The sequence below is a fragment of the Amborella trichopoda genome, chromosome 13 (assembly GCF_054954075.1).
Source record: "Amborella trichopoda isolate Santa Cruz 75 chromosome 13, AtrichopodaSantaCruz75HAP2 v2.0, whole genome shotgun sequence".
NCBI classification, from domain to species: domain Eukaryota; kingdom Viridiplantae; phylum Streptophyta; class Magnoliopsida; order Amborellales; family Amborellaceae; genus Amborella; species Amborella trichopoda.
Window position 1 is genome coordinate 43,204,745 of NC_142348.1, and position 18,092 is coordinate 43,222,836.

The 18,092-nt window shown below is 37.6% G+C and overlaps 1 protein-coding gene across 24 annotated transcripts; it reads right to left on the bottom strand.

Moving 5' to 3' along the window:
- Positions 1–443: 443 nt before the first annotated feature.
- On the bottom strand, positions 444–18,036 carry LOC18442518 (ubiquitin-like domain-containing protein CIP73). Of its 24 annotated transcripts, none has more exons than XR_016047093.1 (18): positions 17,965–18,036; positions 14,690–14,836; positions 14,220–14,337; positions 11,104–11,202; positions 10,212–10,315; positions 9,768–9,839; positions 9,425–9,580; positions 9,195–9,264; positions 8,908–9,080; positions 5,577–5,741; positions 4,164–4,235; positions 3,938–4,070; positions 3,082–3,261; positions 2,830–2,952; positions 2,643–2,734; positions 1,693–2,105; positions 1,396–1,482; positions 444–858 (listed from the first exon to the last, which is right to left on the bottom strand). XR_016047093.1 is itself a non-coding variant. In XM_088855174.1 (17 exons), the coding sequence occupies exons 2-17, from the start codon at positions 14,813–14,815 to the stop codon at positions 850–852; spliced, it is 2,100 nt and encodes a 699-aa protein (XP_088711300.1). In that variant the 5' UTR covers positions 14,816–14,836; positions 17,965–18,036; the 3' UTR covers positions 444–849. The 24 variants fall into 24 exon arrangements, 18 of the variants coding, with proteins under 18 accessions (XP_088711300.1, XP_020528095.1, XP_088711301.1 ...); XR_016047091.1 differs by having other exon boundaries at positions 8,908–9,083; XR_016047094.1 differs by having other exon boundaries at positions 17,843–18,036.
- Between the last annotated feature and the right edge of the window lie 56 nt (positions 18,037–18,092).

Here is an 18,092-nt window from a genome sequence, read left to right on the forward strand (position 1 = left end):
CAGTCGATTTATCTACACCGCCCAAAAAACTCAGACGGCACTTACTCTATAGGCAAAAAACTGTTCATTTTCGCCTATAAGTGTTGTGTAGTAGCTTCCATATATATATAATTTTTACAATTTTTGTTGTTTTTTCAAGAAACATGACGCAATCTTAAAATTGCTTTTAGTTTAAAAAATTCTTTAAAAAGTTAATATTAAATATGGGATACAAAAAAAGACCTTACAAAGCACTACAAATAAATTCTCAAAATTATATAGAATCCCATGATTTTATGTTTTCCTATGAAATTGAGGACTAGTATAATAGTTTAATTAAGAAACTATTTGAAAGTAATCTGCAACAATATAAAATATGAAATCAAAAAAAGGGTTTGGATGTGTATGTGCATCCAAAAATGGACTAGTATACACACACTGTTCAAACTTCCGAACCTCTTCCATGACAAGAATCGACCTTGTTTACTTCATATAAGCAACTTACAACAACATGGACCTGTACAACCCAAGTCAAAATCTAACTGCATTGCACCAATGGTCTCAAGACTTCTAAATCATTCTCAAGCAAGTAATGCATTGTCTCTGAAAATCAAAATACTCGATAGAACAAGAATCAAAAGCCTGCTTTAACTGCCCCCCTATTAATGTTGAACCTCAAAGAAAGAATGGCCATGTATCTATTCACTTATGCTTACCCAACGGTATAGGCCGGTTGTCCTCCACTTATTGACCTCTTTCCTCTCGCTACTAGGCCACCACCCACAATTTCACAAGATAAAGAGAATGGTGCATATATGTATACCAAGGATTTGCATGTAGTTGGGCTTATCATGCGACATATCAACAGCATCACTCCCTCTGCATGATGGACAAAATCAAGTTCACGATCTGGATTCTATAGGAAACATCTCCAGATTTTGTAAAGAAAATTTACAATCAGATTTTTAAAATAATAAAAGAAAAGTATACAAAGAGACAATTTACTTATAATACAAGGAGGTCACTGTCCGATTTCAAATCGAGTGATTGTAAGTGTGTCATTGACTAGACTTTGTTAAAAAAAAAAATTCTCGAACTTTGTGTGATAATCCAAGACATTCAATTTCATATCTAATGACTAATAACTCTTGTGACCTCCTTGTAACAAAGATAAATGGTCTCATAGTATACAATTCCTTTTTGCACACTTCAAAATTTCCAAAACATCTCCATATTTGTACAGTACAAGATTTTACAACAGACTAATCTTGGCAAATTCAGCCATATTAATCACAGCAGTCAAAACTATAGGCAATATAAATTCTGTTCATTTTGGCCTTTCGGGCACAAGGTCTTAGTTGAATTTGAAAACCTTGGCATACATGCACAAACACAATTAGAACTGAAATAGTCTACCTTCTGGCGCTTTGAATCCTGGGGACTCTCATCACTAGGGTGTTGCCTCCCCGACCTCTGGGTTTCAGATGAGTTGTCGCTCTCATCCTGCAAAATATTTGCAAGTCAAAATTTGAGTATCAAAAAGGACATTAGCAAACACCAAATTCTTGGAAATAACTTTGGATCTTAGAACACAGTGAGAAAAGCAAAAGGATAAACAAAAGACAGACTTCTTGAGACATCTAAAAATCCAAAACAGCCAAAAGAAACCCGTCAAAAACAAATCACAAAATAAAAACTGCAATTTCTCCTTACTCGTGGCCTTGAGGAACCCATCTGGGGTGTTTGAGGTCGCACTTCACCATTTGTATTCCTGGATTGTCGATTTACAACATCACTCCTCCCTGATGCAGAAGAACCAATATTACTAAATGATGACTGACCAGACTCTCGATTCAAGCTTTGAGATATCCGGGGCATGATTTGACGCATCAGTCCTGAGATAGCAGCCCTTGAAGCATCATCCAATACTGCACGCTCGACAATTCTGTGGACTGGTTGAGTATGTTCAGGGACTGGGCCTTGAATGCTAATGTCCGTAACATGGACTTGATTGCCTGGAAAAATGGTGTGGAGCAACTGCTCGAGTCGGTTAGGTGGATCATGAGGGTTGGAGTTTGTGCCACGAGAGGCGTCTGTTGATGGTTGGGGTGGTCTGGAAGTTGACCCTGGTGATAGAGTTTAAAATAAACCAAGAAAGAAAATCAGCCCACCCTAACACTGTTAAGGGAGATACATACACATGTAGTTATAGACATACATATAGATAGATAGATGTTTATATACATATAGATAGATAGATGTCTACATATATAGATAATGTAAATATGCATGAAAATTTATATTTACTGTCATTTACCTGACCTTATACAGAGGGGCATATTTGCCTTTCTACCCTCATATGTTACTGTAATCCTGCTGATTAACGTTAACATGAATTTATCTAATTCTGCATATGAATACTCACAGTAATGCAAATTCAACAGATTCACAAAGCTGACTAGAACCAAAAAGAATCATAATGAATGCTAAGAAAAAAGAATATATCCATTGTGACAAAAAGTGGAGGCATGTTAGGCACAAAGAATATATCCATTGTGACTAAACGTGAAGGCAAGCTGCCTAACATGCAATCCTTTCTCAGTTTTTGAGTAACATTGAATACCAAGAAACAATCGTGAGCAAATTAAAGGTGGTCATCATACCATAAGTGTGTCATCACACACACAGACGAGCGAGAGTGCGTGCGCACGCACACATTCAGGACATGCATGGATGCACATACATACATACGAACCTACATACAAAGCATGCATGCAGGCACATGATATCAAGCCTTAGTTATAGCAATTCAAGACCCTAAACATGAGTTCCATAGATCACAATACGAACCTTCCCGATTTTGACCTTCTACGGGGGCCGAAGCATTTGCTGTATCTGCACCATTGTTTGAAGTCGAATTTGTGGATCTTAAACCACTCTCACTTGAAACAGTTCCATTGTTTTGGTCATGCCCTAGAGGAGATTGAGAAGCATCAGGCCCACCATGGTGAGGTTGACCAGAACCCCTAGAATTATTCAACTGACTAGAACTAAGGTTCTGAAACCTTGCAAAAAGGGGATAAAAAACACCAACGGGACTACCAGATCTGTCAGGGGGAGTAGGATGGCTAACAGAAGCGGGTAATGCTGCGACGACAGTCCGAACAGGCACCACTCGCACGCCCGTGGCAGAGCTCCTTGAATGCTCTGTTTCCCCAGAAGGCTGCTGTCGACTACTATTTTCACGTTGTTCAAGATTTCCAGTGCTGGAAACAGATGCCCCTGATGATCAATAATGAGGTTCCAATATTAGAATTGCCTACAGAAATCACAGGGGCCTGTGTATGTGTTCTCTCTCTTCTCTCTCTCACAAGTGTGTGCGCACCCACGCACACACACACACACACACAGCAAAAGAAAGGGAGGAATAGGAGGAAACATGGGAAGAATCCACAGAAGTGCATCATGTGTAAGTGCCTTTAGAAAAGGGAGTCACAGGATCAGAGAAAGGAGAACAGATCAGAAGAAATTACAGGGGCGTGAGATAGGGATGAAGGGAACGAAAAGCAGGGAGTAACTTACAAAAAGATTTTGATAGAAATTATAAGAAAAACTATAGATTCTGATTCCTCTCTCTCTCTCTCTCTCTCACACACACCCCCACCGCCCCCCCCCACACCCCCCCCCAAAAAAAAAAAAAAAAACAAATCTCTCTATACCATGTTTAATAACAACTCTCTCACCTTTTTTTCTTTATTTTTTCTCACTTTCGTTTTAATATTTAATAAGATGTATCCCGTTTCAATAGGGGGTGCAACAGAAGAACATAACTTTACACAACACTTGCGCTTGGTATAACAGATGATTCGTGGACAAAATATGTTCAAATTCCCCCCTTTTCAAATAAGATATTACTATAGTGGCCAGAAAACAACGTGGTCACAAAAGTAAAAAGTACCTGTGCGGATACGTATGTCAATGTTTCTTGGGAGGAACCCTGAACCAACTGTTGTACCAACAGAACTGCGGGGACCACGCCAAGCACCCATTGGATTTGCACCAAAGCTGGATCCCGGTTGAAATGGAACAGGCTGCTAATTACATATATAGTTAAATAACTATTAAAAAAAAAGATGCACATTAAGCAAGTCTCCAGAGCTAGACTTGGACATTGAAAACCATACCTGAACCATCATTGGATTGGGACCCGAAGGAGATATAAAGACTGCTGGCCCAGAATTAACCATCGCCTCGGACTGTTGAAAGAAATAGAATCTTTTAATCATGATAAAAATGTCTCAACGCAAATTAAGGTGAGAAACTACTAAGAATTATTAGAAGGAATGAATTTACCCCAGTTCAATGTGTTAATGAAAAAAGTGTTTCGAAAATATTTGTAAAAAATAAGGGCCCAATTTCTAATTTCTTTCTTTTCTTTTTGTACCCCCCTTAAAATGTATTTTAAAGGAGACTATTGTTTTTTGTCAAGAAAAAAAAAAAAAACCGTGTGATGAGAGGGGACAAGTGACCATTGAGAGGCAACTTCTTGTCCATTCTCTCTCTACAAGTGTCTCTCTCATTTTCTTTTTATAGCTATATATGGGAAAGGGTTTTGGGGGGTCATAGTACCTTTGTAGCTCTCTCTCTCTCTCTCTCTCTCTCTCTCTAAAACCTCTTTCCCTCTCTTAAGCTTCCTTGTGAGTTGGGTACTAGGGATGTGCCTCTCATCTCTATAAGAGCCCTCCAGTATCATGGATAAATTACAGAACCGTGTTGCATCTCACAGTAGTTTATCTCTCTAGATTATTTTTTAGCCATTGTTTTGCAACAAGCTTATCTTCCCTTTTATACAATATGTTCATGGAAAGGTCATTCTCAACAAGTTTCTCTCTTTCCAAAGGCTACAAAACTGGGCCTGCAAATCTCTACGAATTTGGTGAGTTTGTTCCAAAATTTTGCTCATACTTTGCATCTGAAATAGTACTTGAAGGTTGGGAAAGGTTGTATGAGCAAGGGAAAACTTATTGAGTATCATTTTATTTGATTGAGTTATTTATAATGGGTTTTTGATGAGTACATGCTTGCTGGAAATAATATTGGGGTTGCTTAGAAGATGTTTACTATAGTTGCAATCGATTTTGGGCTTTGATTCTTTGTGGATAATAAAGTTAATGATTTTTGTGCATCCCTTTTGAGTACTAAAGAAATTTACAACAAGCTTTTGTGACTGTTTTGATAAGAGTTGCATGCCATATGTTTGTCTATATTTCTGGTTGAGTTAAAAACCCAACTTACATGTTATTTTAGCTCTATTTACTTCTGAAAACCAAAACTTTTGGGCTAACACAATGGGCTGCGGTATATCATCTTCCAAAGCTACACCCACGGTCAGTACTAGCACATCGATAGTTGGAGATTCATTAGTATGGTTTATCTCCAACCATTCATCAACAACAATAGAGACAAGATAAGAGTACAGTATACTTGCTGAATCTCCAACCATAAGTCAGTGAGAACTGACTGTGGGACGGTAACTTGAAATATTTACACCAGACAAATTGGACCAGAGTGCGCTTTTCCAATACAAGGAATCATACCGGTTCACGGCCCATGCGTAAGGTCATGGTTGTACGTCCAAGCTCAAGTAGAAATGCACCCAAATTCTGCAATAAAATTCCAGTTCTATTTGCAGTAGTTTGCACCCCCATGCGTGCCAGTGGATCAGTCAAAGTTGCCTCTCCTTCCAATTGGCCTGCAAGTTGCTGGTGAACATAGAAGAGAGCACAAAAAAGTTGGGGCGCGTAATCACTAGAATAGAATGACATGTATGTGAATGTATGTATGTGTATGTGTGTATATATCTATGTATGCATGTTATGTAAAGAGAAAATTTAAAGAGGGATAATCCCTTACAAGGCAGACCACCCTAAAAACCTGTTCACCATTCCTAAAACCACTCACATATTACACATATTGCCAACTTCCACAGAAGGAGAGCAACCTCCCCAACCCCTTCCACCAATAACCAGATATTATGTAAATTGATAAGCTTGTCAATACTGATGGTATACACTTCTACATATCTCAGATTATGAAGGATTGATATACACAGGACAATCAAGATTTCCCTTGCTAATTAGCATAAAAAAAAAGATTTCCCTTGCTAATTGAGCTTGGAAACATAGGGATACACATTGGCACAAAACAAAATAGTCAAACATGATATGTTACCCGAAGCAATAGTGTGTACTGTTTGGATGCATAAAAGTTTTCACACCGAAGCAATAGTGTGTATTGTTTGGATGCATAAAAGTTTTCACAAATAAATGCATGTCCTACTTTCTAGCACATGTGCCATAGAGAATGGAATCTAGTACATAAAAGTATAAAACCAGCTTAGTCAATATCAAATTAAGAAGTTCCCAATAAACTCCGCAGATGAGGCATATTCCACTTCGAAGTATGGAGGAATTTGGGGAGCACTGAAAGGGCCACCGATGGCACAAGCGAAATGCATAAAAGCATTTTCCCTTAGTATGGGGGAGCACATGTAGCCTTAAGTAGGCACCATAAGGAGGCCCCCCTGAGGTAGGTGAAATTGCAAGGTCCCTTTTGACTTCTCAGCTCCAAATGAATATCTGAGGCTCTTTCATTTTGTAATAACATGGAAACAGACTAGGAACTTTTAGCCAAAATTAACCCCAAGAACCAACAAAGACATTACCATATGATAGTTGTGGCATTCAGTTACCATATGATAGTTGGGGTATCTAGCTATTAGAATCAAGTCCATGGGTATGCGTAAATAAAACTTATAATTCTCCTCAACCATTGGACAGTTTCAAGTCTCAGAACTCGAGAATTTTGAGCTTAAATAATATACATATCATTGCCATTCGAGGCATTTATAACGTTGTTTTTGTTCAAACATTTCCACTCCCATGTATTTGAGTTTGTGGTTTCTGACTTTATTTCAATGCAAAGACAGGTACAAAAAAACGATTATTCAACTTAGGCAAATTTAAGTCATTCAAAGCCTTATGTGGGCAAATGGAGAAGATTAATTGCAACACTGTGTATTGAAGTGAATTGGAAAACAAATAGGAGTTTCTGATGTGATGCATATATCCATTACTCCTATTGTTCACAAGGCAAGAATGGAAAAAATGAGGACCACAAACACATCCATTTTTTTTATTGCAAGAAAAAAAGGAAATAAATTAAGAACTCCGCATAATATGTGGTAGATTGAATATGCAATCCCACAAAAATTTACAAGCAAGGTATTTACTACTTTATACGTTGTATCTATTGGATGCCGATGTCCCAAAACAATCCCGAGATTCAGCTTGCTCGTAAGTTCATCCACAATTCCTAGGAGTTGGAATGCAGTAGGTTTATCCACAATGCCTAGGAGTTGACATGGGATGCTATACTAAAACACTAGGGTTTAAAGTGTTTCAGGTACATTTTGAGCTCGTAACAGAAAGAAAGGTAAAACATGGATACAATATAGCTGCATAACTAAAACAAGTGTTGGCACATCAATCTTGGTACAATGAGGATGAGGAGATGATGCAGATAAGGAATTGGTCCAGCAACGGCACATTGCGTTTGCAAATATTTTGTCTAATGAAAACCCTTATATCGTTCCTATGTACATAACACATTACATGAGAGTACTATGATGCAAAGTACATGTATACAACCAATAAACTAAATTACCTAACTGCATGTATCTATCATCTAGATCAACCATGCATGTTTACATTTCAGGAAACTACCACATCAGATCACTACCAAAAAGATGTAAATGAACAGCACCTTCTACACATTGCATGTTTGTGTAATGCAATCACAAACCACACTAGGCATAAAATGAATTTTCTTTCAAATTGACTGAAATAGTGGGAAAAATAACATATTTGGTTTTGCTCTTAAAAAAACCAAAATAAGGAAAGAAAGAAAGTTTCTTCTCTTTTCCTAAGATATCAGGTAGTTCATACTCTTTTCCCATCTTCTCTCTAAGCATTTAACTAAATTCAAGGGTTTTATGGAAAAGAAATGATTTCAAGTATTACTAAAACAGTTCATCATCACTAGAAACAGTTTCTAGAATTATCAGAATAAATCTAGTCACCTTTATTCAAAAGTAAGAAAATGCTTTATACCAGTCCTCGGTACCAGCATTCACAGGTATCAGTAAGATGAGCAGAAAAGAGCATCCTGGAATCTAAGAGCTCTTGTCTACCAGGACTTTTTGGTTTGATTCATTCAGCTGAGTTTCATTTTTGTCGATAACAGAGTTCCATAAAACACCCAAAAAAAAAATAGAATGATGTCCAAAGAACCGACCGAGAGAAAATGATACTCCCCAAAGCCACTGAATCAAACCCTAAGGCATCACTCTCACTATATCTACTACATACAATAGCAGTAATAGACGAAAAAGGAAACGACCCCGACTAAACCAAAACTTCAATCCAAAGGGGGACTTTCTCTAACATTCAGAATTCTATGTTATCATTTTATTTTTTTCCATCATTCAGAATAACAAATGTTATACAATTCTTAGCTCCAAAATAATTATATTAATATATGTTTCCCTCCCCACATATTACAGCCCCCTTAAACAAGTTACGAATTGAACATATTGGGGCAGTGATTCATCAAACGATCAAGACGGTCATCCCCAAAAACTGGAAGTAATCAACTGTCAAGGTAAGGATCAGTCACTGAATCCACTACAGCACTACCCATCAAAATTAACAAACCATTGACTATAAGAAACCACACTCATCAAAACCAAAACAACTAATCAAGAAAACCAAAACAACTAATTATATTTTTTTAATTTATGGTTTCCTATCAGCATATTTCGCATTCACTATTCAATAGTTCGCCAATAACAAGAAAACCCAGACTTACTGATAAGCTTGATCCAACATTTTCAAGGAGAATTTGCCTTGAAGAGCGTAGGACTTCAGCCAAGTTTGCAGGCATTGGAAAACCACCACTAACTGAACCTGGACGCTGTCCAAGATAGTCCACAGTTCCAATTCCATTTCCGCCAACCTGTGAATTATTGTTGTTGTTTGTACCTGCTGACAGAAGTGGTTCAATTGTCATCATAAAGTGCAAGAATTACCAAGATCCAGAAGGGCTGTATGGGTCATGTGAAAGAGAACTAAGAATCACAGAATAAGAGTACACACCATCAGCACTAAAATCTTGCCTCATATGGCTTAAATACTGAGAGAGAGTTGCTACAGAATCTGGTATGACCTGCATAAAAGTCAATATAAGACACATGTAACCGAAGTCTTTGCTGCTATTATATAAGAACTAAGAAGAACTTTGTTCACTGAAATAAAAAAAGAAAAAAAGTAAAAAGATCCAGTCATCCATGACTTTCTTTTCTAAGACTCATCCACATGAAGCTTACTCCTGGGAGAGGAGTCAAGGGAACTGCAGCTGGGATTCGAAAAGGGCCCTGCACTGGATCAAATGGGGCTCTAGGAGATCCTTGCTCAGGTTGTAATTGAACTGAACTGGGCATGCTATTAGCATCAGTTCTTCCATGAGCATTAAGAGAAGATCCCTGACAAATAAAAACAAAAAACATGCACGGCGACATGGCTAGAGTTCCAAAAATATAAGTACTACACTAATTTACTCAATTTTGAATACACATAAAAATAAAAATAAACGGTTTTTCTAAATACAGTTTCTCAAAAGAGTGGGAATAGTTTTTTTCAAAAAATAAAAGCTGATTTAAGGTACATTACCGCTGTAACAGGTACTTCAGTACCCATGCTGGCACTACCAAGCCCAACAGAACTGAGAACAGCAGAGACAATCTACAAGCAAAGAACAAAAGCACTTTTCTAAAGATTGAAAACGTATGATCACAATGTACAGTTAAAAGAGAGAGAAAACAACTGCAACAGCATTATAAGGGTACAATTGCATTGTGGATTATCCAGAATAAAGAAAAACAACTTTCATAGTTACAACAACATCCAGAATAAAACCCCATTTAGTGTACAGGGCGTAACACTTTCTGCAAAAACCTGGGCCGCATGAAACGCCATATAGATTGCCCACATATATAAGGCCACCACCATCAGCAACTTATGCATGATCCAAACATGCCCTAAAATCACCTCAAAAGACGAATAAGAAAAAAGAAGGCAGATGATTTATGTGACATCCATAGCTTGTAGGCTCACCCGGTTGAGATCCTGAATAGCTCCATCACCTTGATCAGCAATATCAAAGGTACCAAGTACTATGCTGTGAGCTACAGGAGTAGCACCAGCATTCAGATCATTTGCTGCATATGATCAAATGCATATGCATTAGAAGGGAAAAGTTGTTAAAAGGGATACCACATGATTTAAGTAAAATACAATTTATCACTGGTTAAAAAAATTATAAAATTGCCATTTACAGATAGCTTTTTTATATGAAAGGTTAGTGATGGTTTTCAAAACCTCTACTCAAATGATTTGCACCACTGGTTGATATCTATTTTAAAGATACCAATGATCTCACTGAAAATATCTTGAAATGCGGACTATTTTCTTAAAAATCCCAAACAACAATCATCTGTCGCTTGTAGAAAACAGGAACAGCACATGGTGGCACTGCCTGTGACTGCGGCCCATGCCATCATAAGCAGAGTTCAAGCCATTCTGACTGGCCGAGGAATCTCTCAGTTCTTTTTTTTCTTTTTTTTTTTGATAAAGGAATCTCAGTTCTTCTCTGGGTGAATACTATCAGAGGCATTCATAAAGAAATGCCCCCATCTTTGGGGATCACGATTTTATGGAGATGTCACTTACTCTCTAGCTACACACAACAACTATTTTTTTTTTTGGATAAGAAAGACACAGTATATTGGTTTCGTCAAATGGTATACTTTTTTTGCCTAAATCTCCATAAAGCATGAAAGAAATGGAAAGATGTCCACTGGACATGATGAGGCAATAATAATGAATAAATAGGCCTCAATACAAAATACCAGTATCATTGCTGCATCGTTCCTGAAGAGCACTATGAACTCAAGGAGAATCACATACCATACCAACTCGTATTTATGACAATAAAATAAGCACATACCTTGATGATCGGGTGCACTCTCATTACCCCCTGTCAAAGGTGATGGTGAAGGTTCAGGTTGCCGAACAACCAAATGCAGCGTGTGACCATCTTCAACATCTGAATCAAGTTAAGGGACTAGAATTCCGAGCCAGAAAATTGGGAGAAAAACTTTCATAAAGAAAAAAGGAAAAGCATTTGCAAAGTTACATGTTATATTCAATGTGCATGTTACAACAGAGATTGATTCTCAGGAAATAATAAGCTGTATCTCGATGAACTTTATGAATTGATAATGCAAATGGAATACAGAAGGCTCAATACAAAGATTGAAGAACTATGCTGCTAGTGAGTACACTACAAGATCAACTTTCGAAAGATCCACATGGAGCAAAACATGGTTGATCTGATGAACGGCGATTCTCACCACGACAAACAAATAATTTCACACGATAACAATTATTATTTAGATTCAACATCCAGATAAGATTCAACGAAATTCAGTAACACAAGAAATTCCGTCGCATTAATTAGCAAGTTTATGTTCACAACATCAGAAGTCCGGTTAAAGGAGGAGGGTTGTGTTAGGTAGGCCAGCCACCATAAAGCTTTGCCACATCTTTTCATGAATCCTAAACCTATCGGCCCTGATAGAGCAGAATAGCAGAACAAGATTTGTGTAGCACACCCCAAATAATTGGGACAAGGCTCGGATGATGATGATGATGATGATGTCCATAGCATTAGAAATCTAACAATACTAAGAGGAGGGTGGAGTTCTAGTGAATTATTAATCAATCATCCACCTCATAGTAACCAACTATCATTCTCCTCATTCACAAGAAGATCAAATAAACACCGGTCAAGGCCTAATAAAAAAGATTCACACACTCAAATGCTCACCCTACAGCCACTAATTGTGAGCCTCAATTCTCAAAAGTAGATAAAGTAAAGATTTAAAGGTGACAAAGTCCACTTTTCATTAAGGCTAGGTCCACTAGGATAAAGTGCCATTTAGAGAAATGGATGAGCAGAGTTTTAATTCATGGAAGCAATCATTTGTCTCGGTGCCAAAAAAACAAAAAACAAAAAAACAAATCACAGGTTAATGAAAAGACAGAAGTGTCTCAGTTAATCATCAAAAATCAATTTAATTCTGTTGCTCAAGGCATCAAAGAAATTCAGTAGTACAGGTCAGCAAAAGAGGTATAATTGAATGAAATATCTATACACTTGGTGAAGGATGACAATAAGATTGCCATAATTGACCGGGCAGGGCAGGGCAAGGCAAGTCAAGGTATTCAGGGGGTATGCCACCTCAGACATCATCTTAAAATGGAAGCCCTTGCCATCACAAGGTCATCCCTCAGGTCACCTCTAGAGCCAAACACCATCAAACTCAATGTTGATGTGTTTTCCCTTAGTAATCCTGGAAGGACTGGCACCACTATCTTCTCTTTCTTAGGGCCCTTTGGCATCGCTCCTCTCATTTGTGACCAAAGCACATACCTTGTTGCAAGGACTCCAATTGTTCAACAAAAGATGGGCAACTCATTAATGGTGGTCTCCAAAACACATCAACCAGGCTAAGAGGGATCTCTTTGACTCTTTGTCCATGGAGACTACACCAAATATTTAAGGAAATTTTAGTGCACAGTGCACCTCTCAATATAAAATGTCAGAATGTTCGGCATGAAGCCAGTAGCATTGTCAATGGCCTGTCAAAACAGGGGGACCATCAGCAATGCACTTAATCTCAATCACCCATAGCCAATGAGGCCAAAGATGTTCAGTAATCTTTGAGACAGCCCACTAGTTTTTGGAATTTGGAAGGTTGAGCTCCTTTTGTTGTATACTGTATATGGCCATGCAAAGAGTAATATATCATGCTTATTCGGTTTTAACACAATACAGTCAAGTTCATCACACAGAAGAGGTACAGCAATAGGTTCACTTGGTCTCTCAAGGCATCAAAGGAGTGATCCAGTATGAATTTCTTTTCTTACTAGAATCTAACAAGAGAAGATAATGGAGATGTCCCTCAAGGGTATTGAGCAGCACGGGGTCACGAGCATCACAGCCAACAATGGCTGCAAGTGTAACTAAAAATCTTCTCTCCATTACCTATCAAAAAACCATCATCATCATCATCATCTAAGCCTTATCCCAACTATTGGGGTCAGCTACCTAAAGAAATAACCAAGAGTAGAAATTTTCACAAATTAATATTTCTGCCAGAACTAGGTAAAGCAATCCCCTAAGCACTGTATCACAGAAACAATTCATCGATGCATCATAATTTAACGGATGGAACTCCAAGACATAAGGCATTTAATGAGTATATTTCAGGATCAATGGGTGCTCTGTGGCTGTCAGGGTTAAGGCATGGCATCTACACCATCAATTCATCTTAACTCAAGGGGTTTCACTCTTGCAGTTCCTTCACAGCAATAATATGCAACTATAAGGCTTTCAGTTTAGAGACATTCATAGAGTGAGGATGAGTTGTCTTGAGAACTAGCATATGATGCCTCCACTTCATTCACCATCCAAACATGTCAAACATGTATGTTTTTAAAACTTGGCAAGAGAGACTGGATTGTAGATTACTAGGAACTTTGTGCATGAGTCAATATCCCTGCCACCCCACCATGAGTCGTGTCAAAGTGATGTTAGTTCCTAAGGTGCTACCAAAAATCCAGTTTGTAGGGGTAAAGGAAAGCTTCGTGTGCGGTAATGCAAGGATCCATTTTATTATGCAACTTCAAATTAGGCACAAGCACAAGCAGGCTTCAGTGAATTAGGCTCTCAAAGTCCATCCAATCATGAACACTGGTTCCAAATAGCATGGCATAAACATCATCAAATGGGTTAGGGTTGCCTCCTTAAGCCCCAGGCCTGACTTATCATCTTTTTACGAGAACCCATACTTCATGACAACTCCACATAGCAGAGACAAACTACATTCATTGGAAAACAATTTCCAAAGATGCAAACTGATGTAGAGCATTCAAAAGGACATTCTTAGGTATTTCCTTTTAATTATAGTATCAATGAAGCCACAAGGTGAAGGAAAAAGAACATTACAACATAGACATTCTTCCAGTCCAATAAAATAGAAAACTGGAGCAGGATACGATAAGCAGAGAGGAGTTGATCATCCTTTAAAACTTTTCCACGGCAAATCAAGCGTTGTTGCTCTGATAATACCCCAGTAACAGTTGCTATTTGTTCCTTTAATGCAGGAACTGGCATCTGTGCGACAGTATAAAGAAACAAACAAGTGTGAGTATCAATAATGAGTAAAACCAAAATGACTATTTTTACATAGATCAAGAATAATGAAAAAGCCCCATTTATGTTACTGGTAACCCTTTCTTACACACTCAATGTTAAACATGCAACTTTACCAACACAACTCATAAAAGATAGAACACATCTACAAGCACTTTCAACAAAGTAGAGCAACTCCAATTTTCATTTTTTCTTTTTTTTTTGACCAATCGTGAACAACTAACCACTCAAGCCCGAGCACGATTCCCAAGCAAAACAACTCCTAGAAAAACTAAACAAACAAAACATCAAAAAAATAGACAAATACTCTTACATATTTATTCACTCGTAGAGTGAATGTTTGGGAGTCCAAGGTTTTTATCTTTATCTCCACTGTGGTCTCAGCAGTATCACCCTCATCACTGCAAATCATCACTTCATCAGCACCATTGGTTCCCATCCTTCCCGTAGGCCAATCAACCTGTAATTTTTGTACTCATTACTAAAGAACCCATTAGGATGAATTTTCAAGTACAGTGGAACCACGAAAGACCCCCCAAGGAAAGGAAAATTAATTACAAACATACTAATTTCGTAGACAATTTCGACATGATTACATAAAGCACTAGATGCTGGCATACAAAACTACATGTCCATAATGAATCGAAGATCATCAAATAGAGGATATGCAATAGTCATCCAAAAAAAGGAGGATATGCAGGTACAACGACTAGGTAGAGATTAAAATTTCATTAAAGGAAGCAACCTGTATAACAAAGACATGCAAGATAGATATGTTTCGGTTATCTAGAATGCGTTAGAAATGCCAATCCACATTCCACACTTCCAATTTTTTGTGCCAAACTATTGCAAATTCCAGAAATTTCCATGATTTAAAGATGTATGACTTACCACATGATTTAAAGACATAATTTGTCAAACTCAATTGCTTTTTTTTAATATATTAATTTTCCAATTAGCATAAAAAATGTATCAATTTTGCAAACCGATATATAAGCATCCATATGTGGACATGTCAGCACCTTAGCGCAACATGGTCTTGACTTGTCCAACATCGTTCTTCATTTTTAGAATCTGTGGCAAACAGAGACATGCATCCATATCCTTGTAATATAAAGCAAAAAAATTGCACGCATCCATATCCTTGTAATATTAAAAACAAGACGTTACATTGTTTAGAAACTATTGCCCACTAACCAATTATATCCTTCCAAGAACTATCAAGACCTTTGAGACTCTGTAGTTCACACAATATCAACAACGCATTCCCATTTTTTTCCTATTTTGCCCCCCAAAGTAAGTACCTTTCTTAAATTGAATCGTTCATGGATGGCAATAAGCATTATTTAGTCCTATCCAGGTATTCATAATTAACTCATGGTCTCTCCCCAACTTATTTGACAAATAGACAACTTTTCTTCCCAGCCCATCAAAAAAGAAAAAAGATAATTGTCATGCCTTAACCATGAATAACACCGTTCATGAACATAGATACAAAATTGTACAGCCACCCAAGAAACTCGCATCGAGGTTCATGATAAAAAATTGTACAACCGCCCAAGAAACTCGCTTCTACATAAATGACAATCTCTTAATATAGACCAAGATCCTCATGGCACAAACCACTAGATCAATAAAGCTCAAATTATGGTAGTTCTCAAGGACACTGTTATGAAGATCGGATCACCTACTAAACTGATGAGAGATCTAGTCCAGTCAAAATCAATTTGATTGCTAGTCAAATTGGCTAGACCGGATTTCCAAAAATTTAGGAACAATCGTTTAGAAAACATACAATATCTGACAAAAAAAAATTCGAACTTTCTTTAAATGTGTGATCAGTCAAAACCAGTATAACGAAAACTGGTCAAATATTGGTCTTGAAAAGTCTTTTTGACCAAACCCATTGTTTGCTATGGACTGGCAGGGCCAAGGCACCGATTGGTGGTCCAACCAGTTGGACTGAATGGTCTGGTCTGGTCTTTATAACCATGCGCAAGGAAAAACAAGGCCACTTAGGGCATGGTTCGCCAATTCGGGGCTCAAAAGTGATTTGATGAGCTATAAGTCAAGTCAACCCAGGACTTAGGCGAGTAAACTTGGTGTCTAAGGAAGGGAAACAGTATGGAAATTTCATGACATGCCACAACTATTTAAAAATGTGGGACTTGCTATTCAAACCCAGCTTTTTGAACATGACAATTTGAAATACTGGTATCTTGTAGTCATCGACTTTTTAAAAGGGGAAGATTCAACTATCACTTTTTTATTATCCGGCCACCTTTTTTGTAATTAGCCACTGAAAACATGGATTGCAGCAATATGGATGGAATATTGATTTAGCCACTACGTCGGTGGATTATTAAAAATAGAGGCCGAATATTCCTATATTTGGAAAGGTGAGATTTTTGAGCGGAAAGGCAAAATTGGAAAGTGCCACTCCCACGGTTTCGGCCCCTACACCAATGATGCTCTCTTAATTTCCATGCATATAATGGGAGAAGTATTAAAATAAACATCTCTTGAGAAATCGTTGCTAGCATTCCCATATTATATAAATTGACATAGATATCCATAAACACCGATGTTGGGCTTCGATCTCGGCAACATGATTCCTCTAAATACCAGATGATGACAGGAACCTAAAGTTACAACTTACAACAGGAATCTAGAATCACCAGTTATGAATCGTTAAATTTCTTTTGTGTTCGAGTTGAAAAAAAAAGCTTAGAAAACACTAAAGGCACTACTGATGTTCACATGGATCGAACATACAAGTATGTCATATTTTCAGAGGACCAGCAGTAATAAGAAAAAGCATGCTAACTGCGAAGAAGAATAACACGTAACAAGATGATTACTCATCAACTTGGCCTTTTTAGTTTTGCTTTGTCACAAAGTTTTCTCCATCTCAAAACTTCAATGACTGTTTAAAATTACAAAAGTATCAAGTAAACCAATAAATTATGTGACAAATATCTGGAATGAACAACAATATGTTCCTCTAATATGTCAACGCAACATTGTACACCATCTACTGATCATAGTCAAAAACTGATATACCCCAACAGTGGGTGTAAATTTTAATGTTTCTAATCATGTTATCCAATCACAATTCTCTATGTATCGTGATTTTTGTCATGCATGCCATTCCTCGAGACATGAATAACTGACTCCTCCCAAAAATTTCAAAACAGTTTTGTCAAAAAAGTAGGCAAAGATCTTTAACAAAGAATAGAACATCGATCAAGATCACATGCAACTTTCAAAACCCTAGAATTCACTTAACCAGACAGCACAAAAGAAGTCACAAAACCATCAGCATGAGTTCAAACAAACATCATTTTGACATGATGAAAAGAAACAATGCTCAAGATTATGCTTTGAGAAGACAACGAGTAAACAACTAGGAAGTAAACAACTAGGGCTTTTCAATAAAATCCGCCACTATGGAAGAGAGACAAACCCAAGAGCTAACCACGATGTATACTCTCTCTGTGAAGACAGAGAAATCTACTGCTGAAGAATGAATGCAAGCAGAAAACAGCGAACAGTAATTGACCCAAGCAATGATAGATAAAATATTACCAGAAAAAGAAATTGCAGAGAGAGTGCAAGCAAGCCTGGAGGTCCTCTCTCTCCTCTCTCTCTCTTTCCCCCTCTCTCTCCGAGAAAACTAAGGCTTCATATAGTTACGCTTTAAAGTAAGGCTGATG

What these genes read in the sequence shown, in the direction of transcription:
- LOC18442518 (XM_020672434.2), bottom strand. Translation starts at nt 14,815, where the DNA reads ATGGGAACCAATGGTGCTGATGAAGTGATGATTTGCAGTGATGAGGGT. An exon ending in TCAACTCCTCTCTGCTTATC is followed by an intron (nt 11,203 to 14,219) that starts GTATCCTGCTCC and finishes AACTTGATTCAG; the next exon opens with ATGTTGAAGATGGTCACACG. An exon ending in ATGTTGGATCAAGCTTATCA is followed by an intron (nt 5,742 to 8,907) that starts GTAAGTCTGGGT and finishes TATGTTCACCAG; the next exon opens with CAACTTGCAGGCCAATTGGA.